The following is a 23,762-nucleotide window of genomic DNA, read 5'->3' as shown; positions in this document are numbered from 1 at the left end:
GTTTGTGGTTTAGATTAGGGATCGATGTTGAATTATTCGACCGATGATCTCCTTTGGTTGGATACTTGTCTATCATCTCTTTGTGAACGGGATTTTACTTCTTTCCTGTTGTTACTGGCATTGCAGGTGTTCGTTCCGAAGCGAAGACGCGTTATCCTAATGTGTTTATGTATATTTTTGATGCTGTTATTAGAGGTATATAGATCGTTTGGATAAATAATATTCTTAATATTAGACTTATCTATTATCATTGACCCACATGATGAAGCCACTTAGCAGATGTTATCATAATATGGAGGTGTAGCATGAAATTGTCAATGTTGCTACGAACACAAGACCTAACTAGTCATTCTATTATCCACCAAACAGGTAAAATGTTTCTTATGTCAACCTTTCACAGCCACTGCGATTGCAACAGCTGCCTTACTTGTATGACTAATACTTATTTCAACCCTCCCTATATCCTTGGCCTGAGCGATGTCTTTGACTTCTCCATGAAGCTAAGGAGTGTTAGTACATCCACATCGATGAGATCAAATCACTTACGGTAATTATAGGGACGCCACAGTGGCTAAGGACCTCAATGTCCTGCATCGGAGCCCCTGGTCCCGAGGAGGAAGCGTGAAGACTTTTGAAGACAGCCTCCTTGGCACTCCACCGACCTGTAAAAGAGGCTTGAGGATTGGGCGCCTTCAAACAGTACTCACGTTCAGCCAAAGTGAAGTTGCGCTGTAAGAATGTCTCGTTCTCGGTATTGATGCTGGCGATTTCTTCCACATCAACTCCTATGCTTGGAGATGATGTTCCTTTGGATCTCCCGACGGCATCTATGAGCATTTTTTCAACAAGGCAAGATAAACTTGTTCCTTCATCCTCATTCTCGACTATTTGTGAGTTGCGATCGGTGGTAGTATTTACCAATTTAGACGAGTTGGCGTGTGCTTCGTTGGTAAATTCCGTCGTGACGTCTTGTCGACAACTGCCTGGGTCCAGAAAGACCTTTTCCGTCGCATCTTTGTTCTCCCATGGTGGAAGGCTCTTTATTTGCACGATGCAGTTGTTCAGTATCCGGGAGACAAGTTCCGGATTGGCAGCGCGCTGTCGCTGTGTCACTCGCACACGATATTCTTCATACGTCGACGCGGGAAGAGACGCAAGAAGGTAGCTGGGTGTTACCACAATGGCGATGGCACCTTTCTGCCCGAAACCAAAAGAGGTTATCATGGTCGCTTTGATTCCTCTTGTCTTGATCGACTCCATCGGGTATACCAAATGCTCAAATTGTCGCAATTGTGCATCGATGTTGTCTGCGTTTCGATTTCCTGGGACGATTCCATTCTGCAAGATCTGCATGCAGCCATTCAGCTGCCACGCACCTGCCGCTGCCTTCGGATGCCCGGTTAGTGATTTCTGGCATACGCAGAGAAGTGGATTGCCTTTGCGGCGGCCCAGATGATCCATTTGGGTGTTAATAACTTCTCCTTCGTTGATGTCGTTTGCCTTGGTTGATGTCCCATGCATTGAGACGACACCAATGTCGTCAACTCCTAGGCCCCATGTAGCTAAGGCGGCCCTGAGTGGGGATATTGATGGGTCTTGTAGACGAATGTTGTGAGCCCAGCGCCATTGAGTATCTTGAACTTTCAGTTTCCTGGATTGTTCTGCTACTGCTTGGGCGGCGCCTGAACTCTGCATTCTCCCGACCGATCCACCGATCGACTTTTGCTCAATATCCGCCACTTCCTCATCGAAACCTGCGCGGCGGAAATTAAAGTCCAAAAATGGAGAGCTTTTGGCCTCATGGTGCTCACGCGCGGCAGTTAGAATGCCCTTTCCAGGAGCGGGGATGGAGCGACCAGCCTGGTCACTAGCCATCTGACTATACGCGACAATTCCGTAGATCGGTAGGCCTAGCTTGAGGGCTAGTTCGGCATTCATTAGGAGCTGCACACCGCAGCCGGCAGATTCAGCGAAGCCACTGCGCGAGCTGGCTGTTGGACGAGAAATCTCACCGGGAAGTCTTCCTCTGGCCAGCTCCTCGACACAGTTGGCTGTAGCTTTGATACTATCAAACTCAAACGACAGCTCCTCACGATAGTCATCACAGCCACCGACTATGGCTACTTTGCAATTGCCCGAAATAATAGCATCGCAGCCAATATCAAGAGATTCTAAGGCGGTTGCACATGCGCCGACGGGAGTTTTAAGGGGGCCCGAAGCAGACAATAGCAACATGTTGACCCATGCACCCATTGTATTTAGGAAGTGTTCCAGTATGATATCGCCCCGTACTTGACGGTCGAGAAATCGATCACGATACATATTTTGAATGACTTTCATGGGCCCGCCTCCAGTGCCCAAACAGTTCGCTAGCTCGGAAACATGAATGTGTTGGTATATATCGTATGGATCATTAATCCCAGCAGATAGAAAGGCTTCTGAGACACAGCAAAGCGCATATAGTGTTGTTGTATCGACCTGTTGTATGATCTCTTCAGGAATACCATAACGTAAAGCGTCCCAGCTAGTAGGAACTATCCCGGCTACGGACTGATGAAAGGGGATAGTTTTAGCAATCATTAGAACTGCACCCTTTTTGAGAAACACACGATAGCTGTCTGAACCCGGAATGGGCTGCAACGTGATATTGTTGCCATGCCGTAGTTTGAAGGCCTCTGCCGATAATTTCGAACACTCAAAAGGCGGAAGATCCTCTTCAACAGCCACTTCCTGCAAGAATTCCTTCTGAGAAGGAATATAAGTGTCCACACCCTCCGGCTCAATAAGGCGTAGACCCGTGTTTGACATTATGTGTTCATGGTATTTGTGGGGAATGTCCTGATCATGTATTGGCTCCTGTGTCTCTGCATCGACCCAGCCAACGTAATGCCGTCCTTTCCAATCACCATCCACGTGTTTTATTAATCCCATTATCCATGCTATCTCTATATAGCCTTCCAGACTGAACCAGCCTTGGTGCTCCATCTCCCACCGAGTGCGCGCATTTCCCCAGGGCCCGAGCTCAGAAAACCCTACCACGACGACTGTACGCGAGAGATCTATCATCCCTTGGAGATTGGGCAAACTCACTCTCAAGTCATCAAATGGTTGTAAAATAGGAAATGGAATTTGGATATGGGCACGCCGCCTGCTAATGTTAACCCCAGTGTCCTTTGGCTGTTGCTGTTGTGGTCCGAAGAGCACCGAAACGTGACGGGTATCTTCCTCCTGTAGGGCCTTTCGTATCTGCGATTCTTCGTTAAGACGCCTACGACTTCCTGAAATATGGTCTTTAATATCCCACAACAGACCCAAGCCTCCAGTAAGGTCCGCATAGACCGGAGCTTGCTCAGCAAGTGTAGTAATTCCAGGTGTCATTAGAGCTAGGATGTTGAATGCCATTTCGGCTTGGGTGAAGGTAATGACACCCAGTTTTTCCACTTCTTCTGCGATAATATTGGATGAGTGCATAAGCCCGGTTCCTCTTGTCCAACCCATAACTGCACCACAAATGGTGATATAGCTTGACCAGCTTTCGGAATGGAAACGGTTCAGGAGGGTCTTCAGGCCAGCTTTTGACTCTGGGTACAAACCGTCACCACCGAAGGAGCCCTCGTTACATGACATAGGGAGAACAATCGTCGTTGGCCGGCAGCTAATCCGTCGTTTCTCCTTATGTTGTCTAATAAAACCGACAATCCGCAGGAGATTGACCAGCATAGCCCTATGCGCTAGCTCCTGGCGACTTCCCAGTTTATCCAGCTCACCCGCTTGGGGAACAGCAGCAAATGGTATGAAATAGTCCAGGTCGCCGTCTATAGGGGAATCAGCACTATATATGTGCTCTATCAGGTTTTCACAGTCCCGTTTGCTCGCCTGGTTCATTGGGAAGACCGTCAAGGACGCTCCTCTGGCGCCACACCGACGGTATAGTTCTTGATAAAAGCTTGCGCTCTCGGATATTGTTCGACTTGTGGTGACAACTACACGAGCACCACCACACAAGAGACCATGCACTACTTGTGCCCCGATCGAGTCAGGGCCAGCACCTGTTACTAAAACAGTTTTGCTGGCATAGCTAAAGCCAGTAGTAGTTCCGGTTCCTAGAGCTGCATGCAGTATGCTGGTTGCGTCCGCGTCATATTTCCAGCTACCTTCGTTCCTTCGAGACTTAATATGCACAAAAGGTATCATTGTTTCGAGGTCGTCGGCGCATAGACGTCCTTGGCATACCACGTCCGGGTAGGAAGAAACTTTCCGGGCTGTCTCCATATATCCCAGTTGGCCTGAGCTACTGATGGTGGTTTTCGGGCACAAGGCCGGAAAGGAATAGATATAGATGGGCTCGCTCGCTAAAGCCAAGTCTCCTAGACGAAGAATCTCCTTTAACGCAAGCCGAATATCGGAACATGAGGATATCGCCTGCTTTGGACATCCGACAGGACGGGGCGACTTGATCATTGCCTCGACAATGTCGCTACAACTTGGATCCCAGCGGTTCAGTATCCTGCGTAGGCGGTTGCCTTTTCTTGGAAGAGCCACGTCTAATGGGTCCGAAGCAACCTTGTGTAACCATTGGATAAGCTCTTCCCTGGCCCAGTTCCACCAAGAATCGTAGTTCCGAGCCTGCATGATATCGAACATCGACTTTATTCCTTCAGAGAAATGGTCATCGAATTCAGCGTTCCATCTCTCTAATGTTTCTTGATATGTTATATCTAGTGGAGGCTGTCCCGAAGCGCCGAGGTCTATCTCCAGATACTTCGCAAGTATATCAAAATGCTTACGGTAATAGCTTCGCTGCTGTTCCTGAATGACCTGACGATCAGATAAACTTACAGCAGACGGCATTAATTCGCTCTGCTCAATATACAGACCATCGGCAGGGACCAGTGAAATCCCTTGAAATGTCGCATACCGGCTGATTAACTCATCAATATACCCTTGCGCAGCATGTGCATTTGCCAAACGGGCGGTCGGCTCAATAGTAATCGCAAGGCAGATAGGGATGAGAGAGTGAGCCTTGGAGAAGCCCCAGCGAGAGCATATGTAATCCTGCATGGAGTTTTGGTTGAACCCAGCGGGCATTTTTCTTGAGATTAACCTAGCGATTAGAGTGGTCATGTGTTTAGCTGGCTTTCCAACAAAAGCACCTTGCAACGCTTCTCCTAACGCAATCAAGGTCATATCCTCAACTCCTTCCGGTACCCTGCCGAATTCTGCGACAAGGTCTCCTACTAGCTCATTTTGCAGTGTGGATTTTCCTAGTTAATTAGCTCAAACTCATCAATTAAGCGGACATACCCATACCACCGGATAATTCGCGGACAGTTTTCCCCATGGCAACTTTATCAAACGGTTGACGTAGTTTCTGAGCTGTCATGGCCAGAGCAATATGGTTACATGAAAGGGACACGTCAATACTAGGTGAAGCCCTCAAAGGAGGCGCTTTAGACGGAACGCATTGTTGTGGTTCCCTCAGAGAGCCAGGAAGCAATGGTAGCAAAGACAAATCATGTGAAGTCGGAGGTCCTGCTTTCCCTTTCTCGTCTGAACAGACTTTAGAGTCTATGTAATGGTAAAAAATTTCATCCTTGTTGTCCTGATAGGAGAGAAACTGTAGGTGCGACCATTGTGAATTTGCATAGGACCTGTAGTGTCTAGCAGCAGATTTTTTGGCCATAGTGGCAAGCGTAGTACGCGGGCCAACTTCAACAAAACGGCATACTGGAGGGCAACCAGTAATCAACTGATGCTGCGTTTCAATCCTAGGAAATTCAGCGGGCGATAACACATAAAGGCTGACTAGACTCACCACCGTACAGGAGACGCTAGTTGATATCTAACCACTTAGTTTTGATCAGCAAACAAGATCAGCAGAGGAACTCACGCGAGAAGCTCAATAAGCAATTTAAGTGCTAATTGACTTCTGTCTTTATTCTCACAGTGCCCAACTGAGCTCCGATCCAAGGTCAGATTCGAATGCATGGCCATAGCGAACGGATCGTCCTACAGGGCTATAAATTAACCAGCAGCCTCTAGTTTCACCCAATAAACACGGATTTCCCAGCTGAGAGAGGATAGGTAGGAACTCACCTGCCACGCGAGTCGCCGTCAAAGGTCAACAATTAGTATTGCTTCAAAGCAGACATCAGATATTCAGGTGTAGCTCATCTTCACTTTTGGCCCTGACTCGTAGATATACGCACTCCGATCCGATTGAATCAAACATAAAACATGAAAAATTTCAAAGATAGGGGCAGCTGTGCGGTGTGGGGTGATACAAAGAAAAACTCCGTCTGTGAAACTCCGGCAGCGAGTGCGAGAGGAAGCTATATCAACTGTAGCTTCTCAACTGCAGCCGAACTTCATCCACAGGTGGGAAAACCTTCGCGGCTCCGTGGAGTGATTCCAAACTACAACCTGTTCATGTATCCAAGACATTGGCGAATATGTAGGTAAAAACCGATGATATCCGGCCTATTGAAAATCGATAGGTGGGCTAATCTGTTCTAGTATCCCATATATAATCACCTTGTCTCGTCTTTCCATGTTGTGCACGATCTTTTCTCCTGTGCTCCTCTGGTAGGGGAATAATGGTATACATATGGCGACAGGCGAGAATACGTTGATCGAACATACATGCTGACAGATAATCCTCTCAAAAAAAGATGGATAAGAGGGTAGAGATGGAGGTGACTATTCCCCTGTCACCTGACTCTGCAGCAACTGCAGCAATGGAGCCTCCGTCTCCGTGCCGCCCTGTCCCATCGTCTACCAGTTTCAGCTTCAATGTGGAGTTTCAATATAGGGACATAGCCTTTTCCCTCACCATCCCAGACGCCTACTCTACTCTCCATACCCTACAGAGAGATGTGTTTCTTCGTTCAATATCATTGTCTGGCACCAATGATATCAAGCAACCCGTAGAATTGGCCTTGACTTATATTGAGTTCCTCCTCTCCCAGAAAGAAATTGGGGCCGCAGCTCTGGCGGTGCTATTGAAGGCATTTAACATTCAGTTTCTCGGAAGAACAGACATCCATTCTCTCATCGCTGAACTTACGTCGCGATCCGAACAACGACGGCGGTGGTTACGCATATACTATCATGCAGTCAATCGTGGATATGAAAACAGGCTTGACGAGCATGGCAAAGGCGTGGACTATATCCGGAGTGGCCTTTTTCAAAATGTCGAGATGAATCAGTTTCAAGTGATGGCACTGTTTGGAGGCCAGGGGGATGCCAGCCTCACATGCCTGGAGGAGCTTTCCGAACTGTACAACACATACCAGTCGATGCTCGAGCGCTTCCTACGAAGGATGGGGTCTAGGCTTGCCGAGCTGTGCCGCCTGCCACAGTGCCGGCCATACTATCATCAACGATATTTGGACATCGAGGCTTGGATAACCGACGCCACTGTGGTCCCTGATAATGCTTTTGTGGCCAGCGCCCCGGTTAGCGTACCTGTGATTGGATTGTTGAGTCTCGCTCGATACATCGTTACTTGCCATATATTAGAGATATCCCCTGGGCAAATGCGAGCACTGCTTTGTGCTACCACGGGGCATTCTCAGGGCCTTCTGGTATCAATTATTGTTGCTATATCGGACTCATGGGAGTCACTTTATGATAATAGCAGATTATTAGTGGATGTCCTGTTCTGGTTAGGATGGGAGTGTCATAATTGCGCGCCTCAAATTGCAATCCCTGCGATGTCCACGAGAAGCGAAGAACGTGACGTGGATTGCGACACACCATCATACATGCTTTGTGTTCGAGGTGCAACAAGATGCCAAGTTGAGGATATACTGACCCACATGAACTGTCGCTTCCGGCGAGAATCACAGTTGTATCTGGCATTGGCAAATACTCAAGATCATTTCGTTGTTGCCGGTCCATATTCATCATTATTGCATCTTACCAGCTACCTCCAAGAAATCTGTACTTCTGGTCCAAATCAGAGTCACATCCCGTTCAGTAGCAGAAGGCCATCTCTCCAGCATAGCTTCCTGCCAATCAGCACACCCTTCCACACACCATATCTTCGCCCAGCTGCAGATTCTTTGAAGTTGAGATTTTCAGACAGATGTATCCTCCCCCAGCAACTGGCCATCCCAGTTTACGACACCAGGACCGGTAATGATCTCCGTGCTTCAGATGGGGACGTCCTGCATTTAGCATTTGACGCTATTGTCCATGACATTTGTGATTGGCCCGCTACACTGGCCTGTTCACCCAAGATGAGTGCTCGTCGACCTCCTGTGTCTCATATTATTGTCTTTGACCGTGGCGGTCTTAGCTCATTAGTGAAGAAACTTAAAGAGGGCCAGGGGGTTCGCGTAATTCAAGGCTCTGATCTGGATTCCCGGGATCCTGAGCTGGGAACCATGAAGGATCTATTCTCTCCCCTGTTACTTCATTCTGCGACCAGGCTCCAGTCTTGGGGACAGCGCTTCCAACCCCGACTGATCCCGGGGGCAAAGATTAGGATTGAAACACGTCTTACGCGGCTCTTGGGCACCCCTCCAATTATGGTTGCCGGTATGACACCCACTACAATGCACTGGGACTTCGTTGCAGCCATCATGAATGCCGGGTATCACGCTGAGCTGGCTGGAGGAGGTTACCATACTGCCGACAGTATGGCTTCAGCCATCGATCAGCTTGTCAAAAATATTCCTGCCGGACAAGGCATCACTTGTAACTTGATTTATGCCAACCCCCGTGCTATTAGGTGGCAGATCACACTCTTACGTCGCTTATCGCACGCGGGTGTCGCGATCGACGGCTTAACCTTTGGAGCTGGCGTTCCGTCGCTGGACATTGTCAAGGAGTACATCCAGACGCTAAATCTGCGACATATCGGTTTTAAGCCCGGTTCAGCCGCGGCCATCCGAGATGTGGTTAGTATCGCCAGGGCCCACCCCAACTTTCCTGTTATCCTTCAATGGACAGGTGGGCGTGGAGGAGGGCATCACTCCTGCGAAGACTTCCATGCTCCTATACTGAATATGTACGGACTATTACGGCAACAACCGAACATTTACATGGTCGCTGGCAGCGGATTCGGTAGCAGCGGCAGTATCTATCCATACCTCACAGGCTCATGGTCAGCCACAATGGGATATGCGTCCATGCCTTTTGACGGAGTTCTATTGGGTAGTTGCATGATGGTTGCGAAAGAGGCCCATACAAGCAAGGCTGTCAAAGACATTATCACGTCGACGTCTGGATTGGACGACAACGATTGGGAAAAGACATATGATGGACCTGCCGGGGGGATAGTTACGGTGCTGTCGGAATTGGGCGAGCCAATACATAAGATAGCAACCAGGGGTGTCCGTCTTTGGGCCGAAATGGACAAGACTGTTTTCAGTCTCCCCCGACAAGACCGTGTCGCATATTTGACAAAACATCGTGATATGATAATTCATCGCTTGAATGCCGATTTCGCAAAGCCATGGTTTGGTCGCAACTCACAAGGGGCTGTAGTTGACCTGAAGGAAATGACCTACGCTGAGGTGATGAATCGGCTTGTGGAACTAATGTATATCCGTCACCAAAGGCGTTGGATCGACTCATCTTACGTGAGTTTCACATTCGCATTCGCCGTCCGCACCTTAGAACGTTTGCCGGGGGAGTTGAGTGATTCACAGCATCTTTCCCGAGTATCACTTGAGCTTGATCCACTCGGCTTTGTTCGTGCATTTATCACTGCGCGTCCCGCTGCAGTTGCAGAAGTCTTGAATCCTGAAGACGTCTCATTCTTTCTGATGCAAACCAGAAAGGATAATCAAAAACCCGTCAACTTTATACCCGCTCTGGGCGACGACTTTGAGTACTATTTCAAGAAGGATTCTCTGTGGCAATCGGAGGACATTGACGCTGTGATTGGTCAGGATCCAGGCCGAGTATGCATTCTCCAGGGCCCTGTGGCAGCGCGGTATTCATGTGACCGGGGAGAATCGGCAAAGGAGATTTTGGATACTCTGCTATATTCTCTCAGTGACTGCTTCCAGCGAGATATGTGTGTAGAGGAATTGACTATCGGGATTGATAGTGGTTTAGTTACACCAGATTCATGGTCCACGGTCTCGCCCGGTACTAAGGATCTCTTTATGGAGGGAATTTCCACTCCATCTTCCACGGCACTCTCGGACTCCAGTGATGATCCATGCGTTTGCTCATTCACAGTTCCTTATAGCTCCGACCGAAACGTTCCCGTCTGGGTACGGGCAGTCCTGGAAGATAGGTTTGTGTTGCAGGGCCGACTACGGCGGAATAATCCTTTCCGCGAGTATGTGGAGAAGTACCCCGAATCATCTATCCGGTACAATCCCGGTCGGTCAGAGGTATCTGTAATGGCTCAAGATAGCCCGGACATCAGATCTTCAATGACGATCACTTGTCAGAATGGGGTGGATGTTATTGTCGAACTTCATCCTCCATATAAAGCGGACAATCTGCAGCTACTCTACCAATTTGATCCTAGCAGGGTCCCCTTCAGATTGAGTGAGATTATGGAAGGCCGGAACGAGCGCATCAAGTCATTTTATAGTGAGCTCTGGCTTGGTGAGCGCACAATCAGCCGTATGGATCTGCACAGCACTTTCACTGGGCGTCCAGTCAAGCTTACCCGCCAGCGGTTTGAGAAGTTAGTCTTAACTGTTGGTGAAGCGTTTCCCGACCATCGAATCGTGTCATCAGACTCAGACATTCTGCCTATTAGTGTCGGCATCATTATCGCTTGGGATGTGATATCTCGTCCTCTTGTTCTCTTGGATATTGAAGGTGACCTACTTCGGCTGGTTCACCGATCTAACACGATTGCATACAATCCCGGTGCCGCTCCATTGAGACTTGGTGAGACAGTCACCTCCCAATCACGGGTCCAGTCTGTCTATATAGAAGATACAGGCAAGGTGGTGGTTATAAAAGCCCGGGTGATTCGTTCTGGAGAGCATGTGTTGACAATCACGTCAACATTTCTTCTCCGAGGTTCTTTTCACAACGTCGAAAACACCTTTCGGAAAACAGAATTATCCGACTGGAGGATCAACGTGCGATCGAGTTTGGAAGAGACTTTGTTAAAGTCACGGAAGTGGTTTCATCCACTCGCCGCTCTACCTTCGCTAGTAGACAAGTCGGTGGTATTCAATATTGAGAGTCACGTTGCGTATAAAAAAAACGGACACACCAGCCTTCGAGTCACAGGCCAAGCACATACCCGGACAGGGTTCAAACTTGAACATATAGGAGATGTGGACTTCATATGCGATGATTGTATTGGAAACCCTGTTTCGGAGTTTCTTGAGCGTAAAGGGATTGCACAAGGCGGCAGAATCGACTTTGAAAAACCTGGCTGGCCTGGCCGGTCATCGTTCGAAATCCAGATGCCTGCCAGCAACAATGCCTATGCTCAAGTTTCGCAAGATTTCAATCCTATTCATGTCTCAAGCATTTTTGCCAGCTTTGCCCAGCTGCCGGGCACTTTGTCTCATGGCATGTGCACATCCGCAATTTTAACTGCGGTCCTCGAGCACTTAGTCTTAGAGAATGATCGGTCGCGTCTACGACATTTTTCCGCTGCATTTCTGGGGATGGTAATGCCTTCGGAGAGGCTGGCAGTGCGACTAGAGCATGTGGGAATGGTTGAAGGGCGCATGCGATTTGTTATAGAAGCATGCCGAACCGCGAACGGAGAAAAGGTGATGGATGCGGAGGCCGAAGTAGAACAGCCTGCAACAGCGTACCTCTTCACAGGTCAAGGTAGTCAAAGTAGAGGTATGGGAATGGACTTATACGATAGGAGCTTAAGTGCCAAGGGGTTGTGGGACGAGATCGATGCACATCTATGTGACGCTTATGGTATGCCCGATACTCTTCTTGTCCGCACGTTTTCACTCACAAGGAAAATAGGCTGGTCAGTCCTGGACATTGTCAGGAACAATCCGAAAACGCTCACCATTCACTTTGGGGGCAAACAAGGTCGTAAAATTCGCAAAAACTATCTTTCCATCATAGCAGAAACAGTGCTTCCTAACGGTGACCGCATGCAAAAGCCAGTTCTGGCGGGGCTCACACCGACGTCAGCGTCCTACACATTCCATGACCCTAGGGGACTCTTGTATTCGACGCAATTTGCACAACCGACAATTCTTCTGTTCGAGGCGGCAGCTTTTGCAGAGATGCGTGCCAAAGGTTATGTATCACGCGAGGCGGTATATGCTGGCCATTCCTTGGGGGAATACGGGGCACTGTCTGCACTGTCAGAGTTCATACCAACAATTGCCCTCGTGGAATTAGCTTTCTATCGCGGGTTGATGATGCAGGCCTCGGTGGCACGAGATGGTGAGGAGAGCGACAGATATGGTATGGTGGCTGTAAATCCAGAACGTGTGGGTAAGGGTAGGTACCCTGTACATAATGTTTATTTGGTTATAGTAGGGAGCTGACCAACCCAGCTTTTGATCAAGCTTCATTGAGCACTATGGTCTGCACGATCGCTGCCGAGAGCCGGGAATTGTTGGAAATCGTGAATTTCAACGTGGATGGGGAGCAGTATGTGTGTTCGGGCACGGTAAGTTGACAGCAATTTCCCCGACGATCACTCGATTTTAACCTAGTAATCCAAAGTCAACCAATCTTTACGTTCTTGGGAAATTGATGGACCACATCGCACAGTGTCCCAGTGGAGCAAAACAAGTCCAGGCGATGAGGGACTCCACCGACGCGTCCACGATGGAGCTCTACCGAGTGATCCGCGACCTCCTGCATCATGCCAAGACCCTTCCCCGACCAATTGAACTACAGCGCGGCCAGGCCACGATTCCCCTGCAGGGCATCGACGTGCCTTTCCATTCCAGTCACCTGCGTTCAACAGTCAATGTGTTCCGACAATGTCTCCTCCGGCCAGGACTGCTGGTGGGGAACGTAGATGCTGAGGAGCTAGAGGGGAAGTATATCCCTAACCTAATGGCCCAGCCGTTTTCGTTAGATGAGAAGTATATCAGACAAGCTTTCGACTTGACGCAGAGCCCAGTTCTAGGGGAAATCCTCGGCGTCAAACATACGTTCCATGCCGTCTAAGCATCACGGCGAGATCGGGAGGAACTTGTTTTCCTCTGCTTCCCGTTCCCTAATATTCGTTCTTGGCATCTCTCCTCCCCCTACCGTGTGTTTTTTCTTATCCCATACTCTACCATTCACCTCTAAAAAGCCAGAGTTGAGTCTTGCTGTTGTATAGATAGCTCTAGATATGGTAGGATAAAATTCCAGGTGGTTACTATCTTTTTCTTTATGGCTACCTAAGTGACATCAAACCCCGTGAGAATGTACAGTACCAGGCAGGATATATATAATAGAATAGACAAAACCAATTTGGTAAGAGGGAGTAAAATAATATATGCAACTATTGAATATGAAATTGCTCTTTGAGCGAAATAAGCTATATTTTCATTTGCGTATTGTTGGATATTCTATCATGCCCCAAGATGCTTTCTATACTCTACTTCTAATTGTCTCAACATACCATCGATATCGAAATGCCATATCTTATGAGACCGCCGTTTGATCTCATCATACCCCTTATCCATATCAGAGCCGCATTGCAGATCATTCCATTCATAGATCTCACAAGCCTCGCGACTACTCCTCACCAACCATTGGGATCGGTCACGACGCACTGCACTAAACGCCGCAAACGCGGCCTGAAGCGCCACAGTTTTCCGCCCACCCGGAGTCTTGACACGCGACTGCACCATGTCTAACAGGACAGTCAACGCCAACACATCCTCAATTCCAATCCCCGCACCAGCACCATGATGGGGCGACGACGCATGTGCCGCATCGCCAGCGATACACACGCGTCCGCGCGAGTAAGTTGGCGCAGGACAGTCCAGTGAATCGAAAACACCCCATTTCTCCAACTCCGCTGGCAGTAGATCAATGATGTCTCTCACCGTCGGGCCCCAATCCGCAAAGGCGCCGGCTACTTCGTCTTTCGTCGCCAGCTGCGACATACTGCGGTCGAGAGGCCAGTCATTTGGGTCCGTGACGAACGCCACCACGTTCATCAGCGTCTGCTTGGCAACTGGGAAATGAAGGACATGCGCGTTCGGACCGCCATACATATGCTGGTTATGTGCACGGTAGTGACCCAGTCGAGCGGTTGCTTCTTGCATGGGGACTAACCCTCGATATGCCACCTTGTGGGTATAATGCGGATAGGAGGCGGGGTTACCTTCGCCGAGGATGAGCTCGCGCACACGAGACTTGATACCATCACAACCGATAACTGGACCTATATCAACACCGTCCTTCCAAGCTCAAGCTCTGAGGCTAATGGAAACTCACCAGCATCCGCCCTCCCTACACTCCCATCACAAAACCTCAATAAAACCTTACCCACTCCATAATCCTCCACCCGATCCAACCTCTTCCCTAACTTCACCACACCCCCGGGAATAAGCCTCCTAATCTCTTCCAAAAAATGCGCCCGATGACACCCCTCAAACCCCTTCGGCCCCGTCGCCAACGCATAAAGCTTCTTCCAGCTCATATCATCTAGACCATCAGGATCATGAGTATACCCATCAATAAACTGCATATTATTATTCGGATTCCGTGGGTCTCCGTTGGTTGTCGCTACGGCAGCAACACAATCAACGATACGCTCGTCAATCATCGACATGCACCGTCGGGCGTTGGCCGTAAAGGCGATTCCGGCGCCGCTCTCGCGTGGACTCTGGGCTTGCTCGTAGACTGTTACTTTGATGTTCTTGGCTAGGAGGCCGAGGGCTAGGATTGCGCCGATGATGCCGCAGCCTATGATAGCTATTTCGAGGGGTTCGTCTTCGATGTCCAGGGGTGAGATTTCGGGGTCGCGGCTGGTTGTTGGGGTTGAGGTATGGCCTTTTACGAAGGGTGGGAACCATGATGGGCGGAGGCGCGATAGGATGCTAGTGAGCATGGTGATCATTAGGATGCTATTTTGATTAAAGAGCTGTCTACTGATAGTCCTTACTAGGAGAAGAGGTGCCCAGCCTGCTATGTTTGGTATATTATTGAGCGCTATATCCTGGAGGGGTTCATTGAGGCAGTTGGGCTGGAATGCCCTAACAAGCATCCTGGGTCCGGGAATCAGAGTTTTACGCTACAAGGTTTAGCTATTGAGGGAATAATTCCATGTTTTCGGCCTAAACCTACGGAGTATTGAACTAATTGACGGCGTATCGGGTCGGTGGCAAAAGGGGGTGAACGAACGAGTTCAGCAGAGGGTTTGACTAACACCTTCCCTTGGTCATTGTTGATCTGAACTTGGAATTATCGATCGATTCCGCATTTGTGCATCCCATATACCGTCACTGAAAATAGCTCATTGGTGAGTATTAAGGCATACATTGGGTGGGTATGTCATTGGACAAACTCCTGCTTAAAATTAGATGCTATATCATTAGAGCCATTTACAACAACGATCAGTCTATCTGCATGTCTTCCCCGCGAGTTGATCGATCTGTCCAACCTCAACCGGACTCAGGAGTCTAGAACGACCTACACGCCCACAAAAAGCATCCAACAGAAGCAAAATTCCTAATCAAACATCATCCTCATCATCTGTCACGCAATGACAGCCCCATCTTCACATTGCCACCCAAATTTAAACCGCGCAGACAGCCGATACGCCGTACTCTCGGCTACCAGCACTCCAGGCTTCCTTCAAGACTCACAGGGAACAAAAAATAAATCCTATGATATATCGATAAGCAGCCATCTGATCTATATCCCAACCAACCAAAATCCCGCATGCACACGTGCAACCAGGCCATACTCCAGCCAATAGGCTAACTACGGGGCAATCGGCTTGTTTAATCTTCGGGCCCGTCCTCCCGCCCGTGTAGATCATCCGATACCGCCAGCCTCATATCCAATGGGAACCAGCATGCAAGGTCTACGGAGTACAGTGTAGCAGCAGTGCAACGTTTCTCTAGGCCGGTTCGTGGTAGGCGTATGACAATAGCGGAAGGGCCTCAGAATGCATAAGCAATGCAAACGGTTGGTTACATGTACTAAAACGACAATGAAACAGGTTTGTCGTGGCCTTCGGCCCGCAACAAGGGGGGAATTCGCGCATCTCAGCTGAATCAATCACCAGGCGATTCAAGCTGTTCTTGATTTTGTTCACGACTAGGACGTACAAGGTGAGCGAGGTCATGATCTCTAAGGCGACCGTTGTATGAGACTCTCGTGATATTATTTCCTAGCTCCAAAGAGTTATGTTACGAGTGATTAAATCCGAAGAGGGAGAAGAACAGCCTATCCAATACTTTGTTGAAACAGAGAGTGACTTCAAATTATATGGACACACACTGTGAGACCTAGTAAGCCCCCGCGCACCTCGTGTCACTGCATAACGATATTATGTGTGCAATCTAGACTTCCGAGTCCGGATCTAGATGGAATCTCTGCAACATCAGCGCAATACTCTTATGACCCTCCAGAGTTGCGAGTTGAATAGGCGTCCGCCCGTGGATGTCTCGAGCGCCAATATCAATATCTGGTCGGCTGAGCAATAGCTGGACTATATTCTCCCGGCCATTTTTGGCGGCGCTTGCTAGCGCTGTGCCCTGTCCATAGCGTATTGTACGGGCGTTGACATCTACCTCAGGAAGGCTAACTAACAAGCCTACCATGTCTTCACGTCCTTGTTCGGTAGCAATGAATAACGGTGTTCGGCCCCATAAATCACTCCTGTTCAACTCGGCGCTGAATTGGTGGTCAACCTCTCCAGTCACCTTTGGATTTTGCTGTCGCATTCGATTGAGCAACAGCTTAATAGTCGTGCAGTTTCCACTCTCTACTGCCAGCGAGAGGGGGAATCGATTATCGTACGTCCCACAATAAAGATCAACATCATTTCGTGCTATAAGAAGCTCAATCGTAAAGGGGTTCCCATTGTACGCTGCGTAACAAAGGGGCGTGCTCCGCCGATGATCAAGCGCATTGATCTCTACATGCTTTTGTTCCAGTAGTATCCTCACAATATTTGGATGGCCGCAGCGGCAGGCCAAATGTAACGGGAGTTGCTGTCAAGCATTTCTTACATTTGTATCAGCTTTCGTTACTAGGAATGCCACTGCGCGTTCCTGACCATGTTCCGCTGCAAGCGATATGGCAGTTTGGCCACGGTCATCTTGCTCGTTGATTTCTAATCCCGTCCAGTGTATCAGCATCTCCATTACAGACACATGGCCGTTTAGAGCAGCTACATGGAGTAAGGTCCTGCCTCGGTCGTTTGTAAAATTCGTGTCAACGTCGAGCCGATTTAGAAGTGCCTCGACAACCAACAAATGTCCTCTGGAAACTGCGACTGATAACGGTGTATTCATGTCTTTGTTTTTCGCGTTAAGTAATGCAACTTTACATCTCAAGACTTGCAATAGAAGCTCGTGTTCCCCTTCGGCTGCTAATATGTGAAGTATAGAGTTTCCAGACTCATCCCGTATCGAAAAGTGCACCGTGGAAAGTAATGGTACGAAATCTGGGAATGCTCTGAGAAATGAGCATAGTGTAGGAAGGTCTAGTTTCTCGACAACGAGCAGAACTATTTCGGATGGCGGCGCAACTCTTCTGGTCATTGCGAAATGATGGAAATCTGCTTTGAGAGACGGTGGAAGGCAGTTCAATATGCTTTTGAAATGTGAATGTTGAATCCTGGATGCAAATAATAAAGGACTAGGTCTTCATCTCAAATTAATGGAGACGATGTTAACAACTACTCCTCAAATTTGCAACAAAGAACAAAGAAGACTAACAATGTGGGACAGGAGTGCGACCTGGGGTCTGCCGTATCTAGTCATTTTGGAGTGCTCCGCGTGGTAACTCTTTGCCTCTCTTTGTATATCGATTCGTGTGAAAGAAAACGTGTGGAAGCGCATAAGCGGACATTTGGTAAAACGACATAGAAGACGGCAATTCCCGATGGCAAAGTCTAGTTACCGAGTAGGTTGCCTCCATCTCAAGCACGATCTCCGAAGATTGACGGCCAACTTTGCGAAACATTTCTGAGGACTACTTCCAATCCTCTACATGAGGAATTTGCCCAAGATATACCTGGCTCCCTACTCTGCTCCTGCCACGACATCTCAAATCCATGCAACTTCGCTTTGAGCTCCGTCTCATTGTAGCTCGTCTGATTCTTCTCACCAAGATAGTCCACGAATATAGACCATCGAGGCTTATAGTACGAAGAGATAAGACCTGCCCAGGCCTTCGACGCATAATCACTTATCTCACCGGTAGGACCCCATAGAGTGATCTGATTTCGCGCATTATACTCAAAGAAGTCCTTTGTTTCTGTGGTGTTTCCCCAGTCTCTGGCGCTCGAGATCCAAGTTGTAAGGGAGAAGTTCTCATTGCAAGACAAGACTTTGTCAATCGCCGATAGCAGATTGAGGAGCCTTTCGCTCTGCGAGGTAACATTTGTGGTTCTGTTCTCTGTTTCTGACTTCCATGAACTTATAAGATCGGAGTAGACATTGACAAAAGCGTTCCCCATAAGCTGACGCGTGATATCGACCATATCGTATTCATACGCAGGGCTATGCCAGAGTGACGGCTCCTTCCTCGTTGCATTCATAAACAAAGACCATACTTCATTCAAGACCATTGGATCATAATTAATTGATGTAGGAGTCGGATAATGGCCAACACGGCCAACCAAGCCGGCGATATCCGGCGAGATCTCAAAGATCGACTTCGTAAGTGAATATGTCGTGAGATTAGTGTTATTGTAGACGGTCTTGCGCAGCAGGTCCCACGCCGTATACAGTTCATTTGGTACCGAAAAGTTTCCGGAATATCGGCTTCTGACCCAACTTTGAAAATATGCCCGTGTATCAATCGGTTTCGCCGACCAAGCCTGGTCTAACAGTAAATCATAGACAATCTCATTCCCTTCCTGGCCTTCCATGGTGAGTCCGAATCCGACAAGTGAATCGGACTTATTTAATGCTTCGATAGGATCCGACGTGATGTTCATAATTTGCCCGTACATGCCCATGTTCCCACCAAAGTCGTGTAACTGGCACCAGATCCACGGCTTTCCGAAATAGGACTCCGTCCGTTGCCACTGTGGTTTCGACTCCGAGTACAGGTCGAGAATGAGCATATCGTCGTTTCTCTCCACCCCACTCAAGTAGGCCGAGATGCGATTGGGATCCCAGAAATCCTTCTTATCATAAAACAACCACCCCTGCATCATCCATACCGCAGCAGGGTTAACAGCTTTCAAACTCTGCCAGGTATGCAGCGACAAGTTCCGAAGATACCCTAGCTCCCCAGAAGCAGGATTAATCTCATTAAACTGATCGAGCGCATAGACATGCGTGACGTTTCCAAAAGCACGCGTTTGCCTCGAGATCACACTCTTCTGCAATTGGGCAAAGGTCTCGTCAAGTGGATTAAGGAAGGACACTTCCGTAAACTTCTTCTGAAAACCCGACCACTGCGATCCATTCACCACGGTCGCATGCGGTCGAACACGTTTTATAGCAGGCGGTACAAACCCTGGAAAAGCGGGAAGCACGGGTGTCATGCCTAGTTCAACGATTCGGCTGACAATTTTCTTCTGTAGCTCGAACTGCGCTTCGATCCATGCTATGCTGACGCCGTGGCCGCCCCAGGAGCCTTGGATGTTCCCGAGTCGGTTCCATGCTTGGAAGGCTGGGCCGCTGAAGAACGGTAGTATCTCTTCGTCAGTCATTCCGATCTCTCGAAGCGAGTCAAGGAGAACCTTTTCGTAGCCGACCCATGCGAGGATTAGATTTACGCCTCTGAGGGCGGCCCAGTCGAGTTCTAGTTCCCAGTCTTCCCAGGTCCAGAAGGCAGTTGTGTAGGAGAATGTCACTGTATGATGCATATATGAGTATAGGTTCGTCTTATCAAAGGCAGAATCAAATCGGAGAGGGCCATGGTAAAAGAGCTCGTTACCTGGATTGAGATGGTACCGCCATGTCACAATACTTTCGCCTTTCAGCGGCACATGGAGTTTGGGGAGAGATGACGGCAGAGTATGTAGACGACTACCAACAAACCAGTATATATCCGCATGGACGATCTGACTTAGGTATCGATGTAGACTGGATGGTTTGTTAGCGGAGCGCTTTAAGGTGGGGTCGTGGATTGCGGTTGAAGATACCCTACGGCAAGAGCGCTTTGAGAATTCCCTTCGACATGAATTGAGCCATTCGCCTGGGTTGACACGGTGTACACATCACGATGGTCGTTTTCGGTGGTGGAGTTACGTGATGAGCTGTTCAAAGAGAACAAAAAGTTGTCGCTATGATCTGGTAGTCTCCTGCGGACTAGACTGATGATTCCCTCTGTCGGATGACGTCCACCCACGGTGGCAGTGGTTATCAGCACAATCAACAATAATGTTGGGTGCAACATCTCTCTTCAGCTTGATTATATCCTTTTGTCCAGTTAGCCAATTCCACATGAAGATGGTTCACTTGCATGATACGCAAAGAAAATGTCGCAAAGTTGTGGTTCTTGCAGTAGCTGGGAGTTTGGGATTTCGAGTGTTGCAAGCCGTTAGGGCACTCAACCGCTGTAAGCTAGATAATGATAGTTCTTCTACCAATCAACGCCCCCCCCAAAAAAATTGTTCCTATAACGATTGCTTCAAGGGTATCGGCAGAGGACTTCCGCCAAACACATATTATAAAGTCAACTGCATAGAATTAGGGTTCATGGATTGACGTAAGAGATGCCAAGAATCCAAATAAACAGAATGAATGACGTCTTGTATCCAAGAAGAGGTTGAATAGTCGATCAAACATCAATAAATAAAAATAATATCATGAGTGATCGCAACGCCAGCATACCCATCACCCTATCCAATATACTCAACCAATTCCTTCCACATCTCATCCTCCGCCAAAGCCTCAATTTCACTCTCATGCAAACAAAACAGGCCCTCCATGCCTTCTCCATGCAACACCGGAGCAATATACGACGAACAAGGCAAAGGCTGGAATGTCGGTCTCCTCATCAGTCCAGGCTTTCCTAGCGGCCCGAAATCAGGAGCCTTAACATGAGCAATTGACGAACAGGAAAAGTCCGTCTGCGCATTGAATGACCCGCCATACGCAATATCGGACTTATCCGGCTCGTTTGCGATGAACGTAACATAGCTACGGAGGGCATACTCATTGCTGATTTCCTGCACGTCCTTGCGGAGGAGTGAAGCAAGCCGCGAAAGGGAGCTTTCGATGATGGCTTCAAAAGTGAGGCGCGTATTGCAGACGCGGACCATATGGCCTAAGTAGGCCGGGGTGAGTCTCATAATACGCCGGAAGTCTATAGCTCGGCTGAGCTTTGAGAATGCGGCGGGAGTTTCTAGCTTTCTCAGACGGATAGCCGTAATCCGTTGCCAGCAAAATGCAGTGATGGCATCGTTTACAGAAAGGGATTCTGTAGAGGGATCGAAATCTTCTGGCTTACTGTTTGCCAGATCTCGGATTTTGTTCACCGAGTCCACCGGGAAGCGGTAGTATCGCCATTTGTAAGGGGCCAGAATGTCTGACGGGGGAGGCGCCTTCATAATGACAGGAGGTTTGAGCTCGCTATGGTCGAGGAGAGGCTCATCTGGGCCGAGCAATCGAATTAAATCACGACGGTCGCGGTTTCCTTCGTGGAGTTGAAAAAGAGGGAATTGGTCTCCACGTAAAGCGGTGGCCAATAAGTTTATGATTTGGAAAATCCCCGTCCCGTCAATAATATTATGCTGCGCGGCCAAGTCCAGCAACAATCCGCCGCGAACGATGTTTGCCTGGAAGTCCAGGACAGGAGCCGGGTCATCCTCTGTGTCCTGGTAGGTTTCCGGAAACGCCACTCGTGAACTCAACAAATGCCCTGGCAACATGGATGATGGCCCCTGGGCGGAGCAAAGTTCGTCATAACCAGGACAATCACTTGTGCGATCTTGAATACGTACGAAGACATGGGTTTCAGATTCCCATTCTTTGTAGGTTGTGACCTTGAACGTCCCGGAACTTCCAGCACCACTGCCCTCATTGATAACTCTTCCAGAGAGATACGGAAACGTCTTCATCACGAGGCGGACTGCGCGCTCGAGTTCCTGGAGGGCGACTTCGCGCTTATCATCCTGGACAGGGAAACATATTAACATATGACTGTAACTTTTGAGAACCGGCAGTTGGCCGATGACATCCTGAACATGTTCGAAGATAGCCATTCTGGTGATTTTGGCTTTCACTGTAACCGACAGAAGACGCGGAGGTTGGGTTGGTTTATCAGGACCTGGTTAAAGATGAACTGAAGAGAAGACCAACAGACTAAAAGAAAAGGACCACGACGCCCGGAACAATGCAGCACCGACATAACTGGAAAGGTGTCCGTTTTCTAAGGTTAGACAGGATCGTAAAATTTGATTAGAGCGACCGTTGTCTGTTCTACAAAGACTCTTCAACATCCGAGAAAGCCCGAGCCGCCGGAAACTCCGATTACAGCGATGAATAACCACTGCAGCTTAGCTCAAGCTCAAGACGAGGATGGAAATTCGCTGGCATAAAAATCTCATAGAATGCAGGGTGTCCTCATATATATGAGTTCGCATACGCCTTGACTAGACCGTCCAGTCCGCACCCTAAGTTCGTCGCAAATTCGCAAACCCGTGGGTAAAATCAGCGGTATTTCCCGCGCTATACTCGTCTTCAGGAAATTTGCATTCAGCATCCAGCCTGCAGCTACAGTAGAGGGAATAAAGAGCCCGCTTTAATGCGCACTGGCGCCATGCGTTGACTGTCGATCGTCGCTCGTGGCTTGTTTGATCGCCACCCGAACATAGAACTTGGCATTCGGACCATATAGTTACTCACAACTCCAGGAACCCCCGAAGTGGGTCATCCTTGTCTTTCGCATGAACGTTTGAACAGCCCTTTGTCCTGTTTCGCCACGATAGACGTGCTTGTGAAAGAGGCCTATGGAGTCTAGATCCTCAAGAGATTGCCAAGTCGTACGCATATCCGTCCTAGTCTGAAATGTTCTTTCCTACTCCGTGTCATCTTATCCAGTCAATACCAATGAATGACACACGTTCACTGAATGTCCTCCCACGCCAGGTCAGGTAGAATGACACAGGTACACGCAATTATTACTGAGACATTCATGTACTGTTACCGAAAGTACTTGCTTGTTGACTTGCCAAGCACGACCCATAACCAATGGCCCGGAAGGAAACCAGAGACCAGCCCCATAGTAGCAAGCAGAGCCTGCTGTTCATTTGCAGGCACATAGTCCCAAGAGAGAAACAAAGGGTTACCCATATGGCAGCGACTCAAACTTGTCCAACCAGGAGAATACACGGACTTCAATGTATGAAGTAGGTATGACCACAGACTCTTCTGAGAGATCCGTCCAACGTGGTGTGGAACAGAGCGATCGAGAATCTTCCTCAACGCTGAGACCATGCATACTAGGCTTGTGGCTTTGGAGAATGCGCGACAGCCCCTTTTCTGGGAACAACTTGAATGGTGACGAAAGCGTCCGCTTGTCCCTGTACCTGTGCTTGAGTTTTAGCTGGTCAGACATAGACTTGTAGTATCAATCTTGATCCAATGAATGTAATGTCCGTTACACAACCTCTGGCTACATTAGGTGATACTCTTTAATCGGTGCACTTGATATCGCAGAGTACAGAATTGCGGTCCTCTGCTCAGACTTTCTGTGGGGTT

At 48.7% G+C, this 23,762-nt stretch overlaps 6 protein-coding genes across 6 annotated transcripts; 1 reads left to right on the top strand and 5 right to left on the bottom strand.

Moving 5' to 3' along the window:
- Nucleotides 1-386: 386 nt before the first annotated feature.
- On the bottom strand, nt 387-5,994 carry AO090010000107 (uncharacterized protein; the record flags this gene model as incomplete). Its single annotated transcript, XM_023233812.1, has 5 exons — nt 387-500; nt 547-5,264; nt 5,305-5,768; nt 5,816-5,842; nt 5,891-5,994. 5 exons carry the CDS (start codon nt 5,992-5,994, stop codon nt 387-389), a joined length of 5,427 nt encoding a protein of 1,808 aa, XP_023094037.1.
- Nucleotides 5,995-6,737: 743 nt separating this feature from the next.
- AO090010000108 (uncharacterized protein) lies at nt 6,738-13,092 on the top strand (the record flags this gene model as incomplete). The annotated part of the gene is made up of 4 exons (XM_001827100.3): nt 6,738-11,871; nt 11,923-12,411; nt 12,468-12,583; nt 12,640-13,092. The coding sequence occupies 4 exons, from the start codon at nt 6,738-6,740 to the stop codon at nt 13,090-13,092; spliced, it is 6,192 nt and encodes a 2,063-aa protein (XP_001827152.3).
- A 392-nt stretch (nt 13,093-13,484) lies between these two features.
- Nucleotides 13,485-14,974, bottom strand: AO090010000109 (uncharacterized protein; the record flags this gene model as incomplete). The annotated part of the gene is made up of 2 exons (XM_023233811.1): nt 13,485-14,305; nt 14,359-14,974. 2 exons carry the CDS (start codon nt 14,972-14,974, stop codon nt 13,485-13,487), a joined length of 1,437 nt encoding a protein of 478 aa, XP_023094038.1.
- A 1,459-nt stretch (nt 14,975-16,433) lies between these two features.
- AO090010000110 (ankyrin repeat domain-containing protein) lies at nt 16,434-17,390 on the bottom strand (the record flags this gene model as incomplete). The annotated part of the gene is made up of 3 exons (XM_023233810.1): nt 16,434-16,628; nt 16,692-17,018; nt 17,106-17,390. 3 exons carry the CDS (start codon nt 17,388-17,390, stop codon nt 16,434-16,436), a joined length of 807 nt encoding a protein of 268 aa, XP_023094039.1.
- A 629-nt stretch (nt 17,391-18,019) lies between these two features.
- On the bottom strand, nt 18,020-19,921 carry AO090010000111 (alpha-N-acetylglucosaminidase; the record flags this gene model as incomplete). The annotated part of the gene is made up of 1 exon (XM_001827103.3): nt 18,020-19,921. The coding sequence occupies one exon, from the start codon at nt 19,919-19,921 to the stop codon at nt 18,020-18,022; it is 1,902 nt and encodes a 633-aa protein (XP_001827155.3).
- A 978-nt stretch (nt 19,922-20,899) lies between these two features.
- On the bottom strand, nt 20,900-22,264 carry AO090010000112 (uncharacterized protein; the record flags this gene model as incomplete). Its single annotated transcript, XM_023233809.1, has 1 exon — nt 20,900-22,264. One exon carries the CDS (start codon nt 22,262-22,264, stop codon nt 20,900-20,902), a length of 1,365 nt encoding a protein of 454 aa, XP_023094040.1.
- Nucleotides 22,265-23,762: the final 1,498 nt, after the last annotated feature.

The sequence above is a fragment of the Aspergillus oryzae genome, chromosome 8, assembly GCF_000184455.2.
Source record: "Aspergillus oryzae RIB40 DNA, chromosome 8".
In the NCBI taxonomy this organism is placed as follows: Eukaryota; Fungi; Ascomycota; class Eurotiomycetes; order Eurotiales; family Aspergillaceae; genus Aspergillus; species Aspergillus oryzae.
The sequence above is the reverse complement of the archived record's forward strand: the minus strand, read 5'-3'. Positions and strand labels throughout refer to the sequence as shown.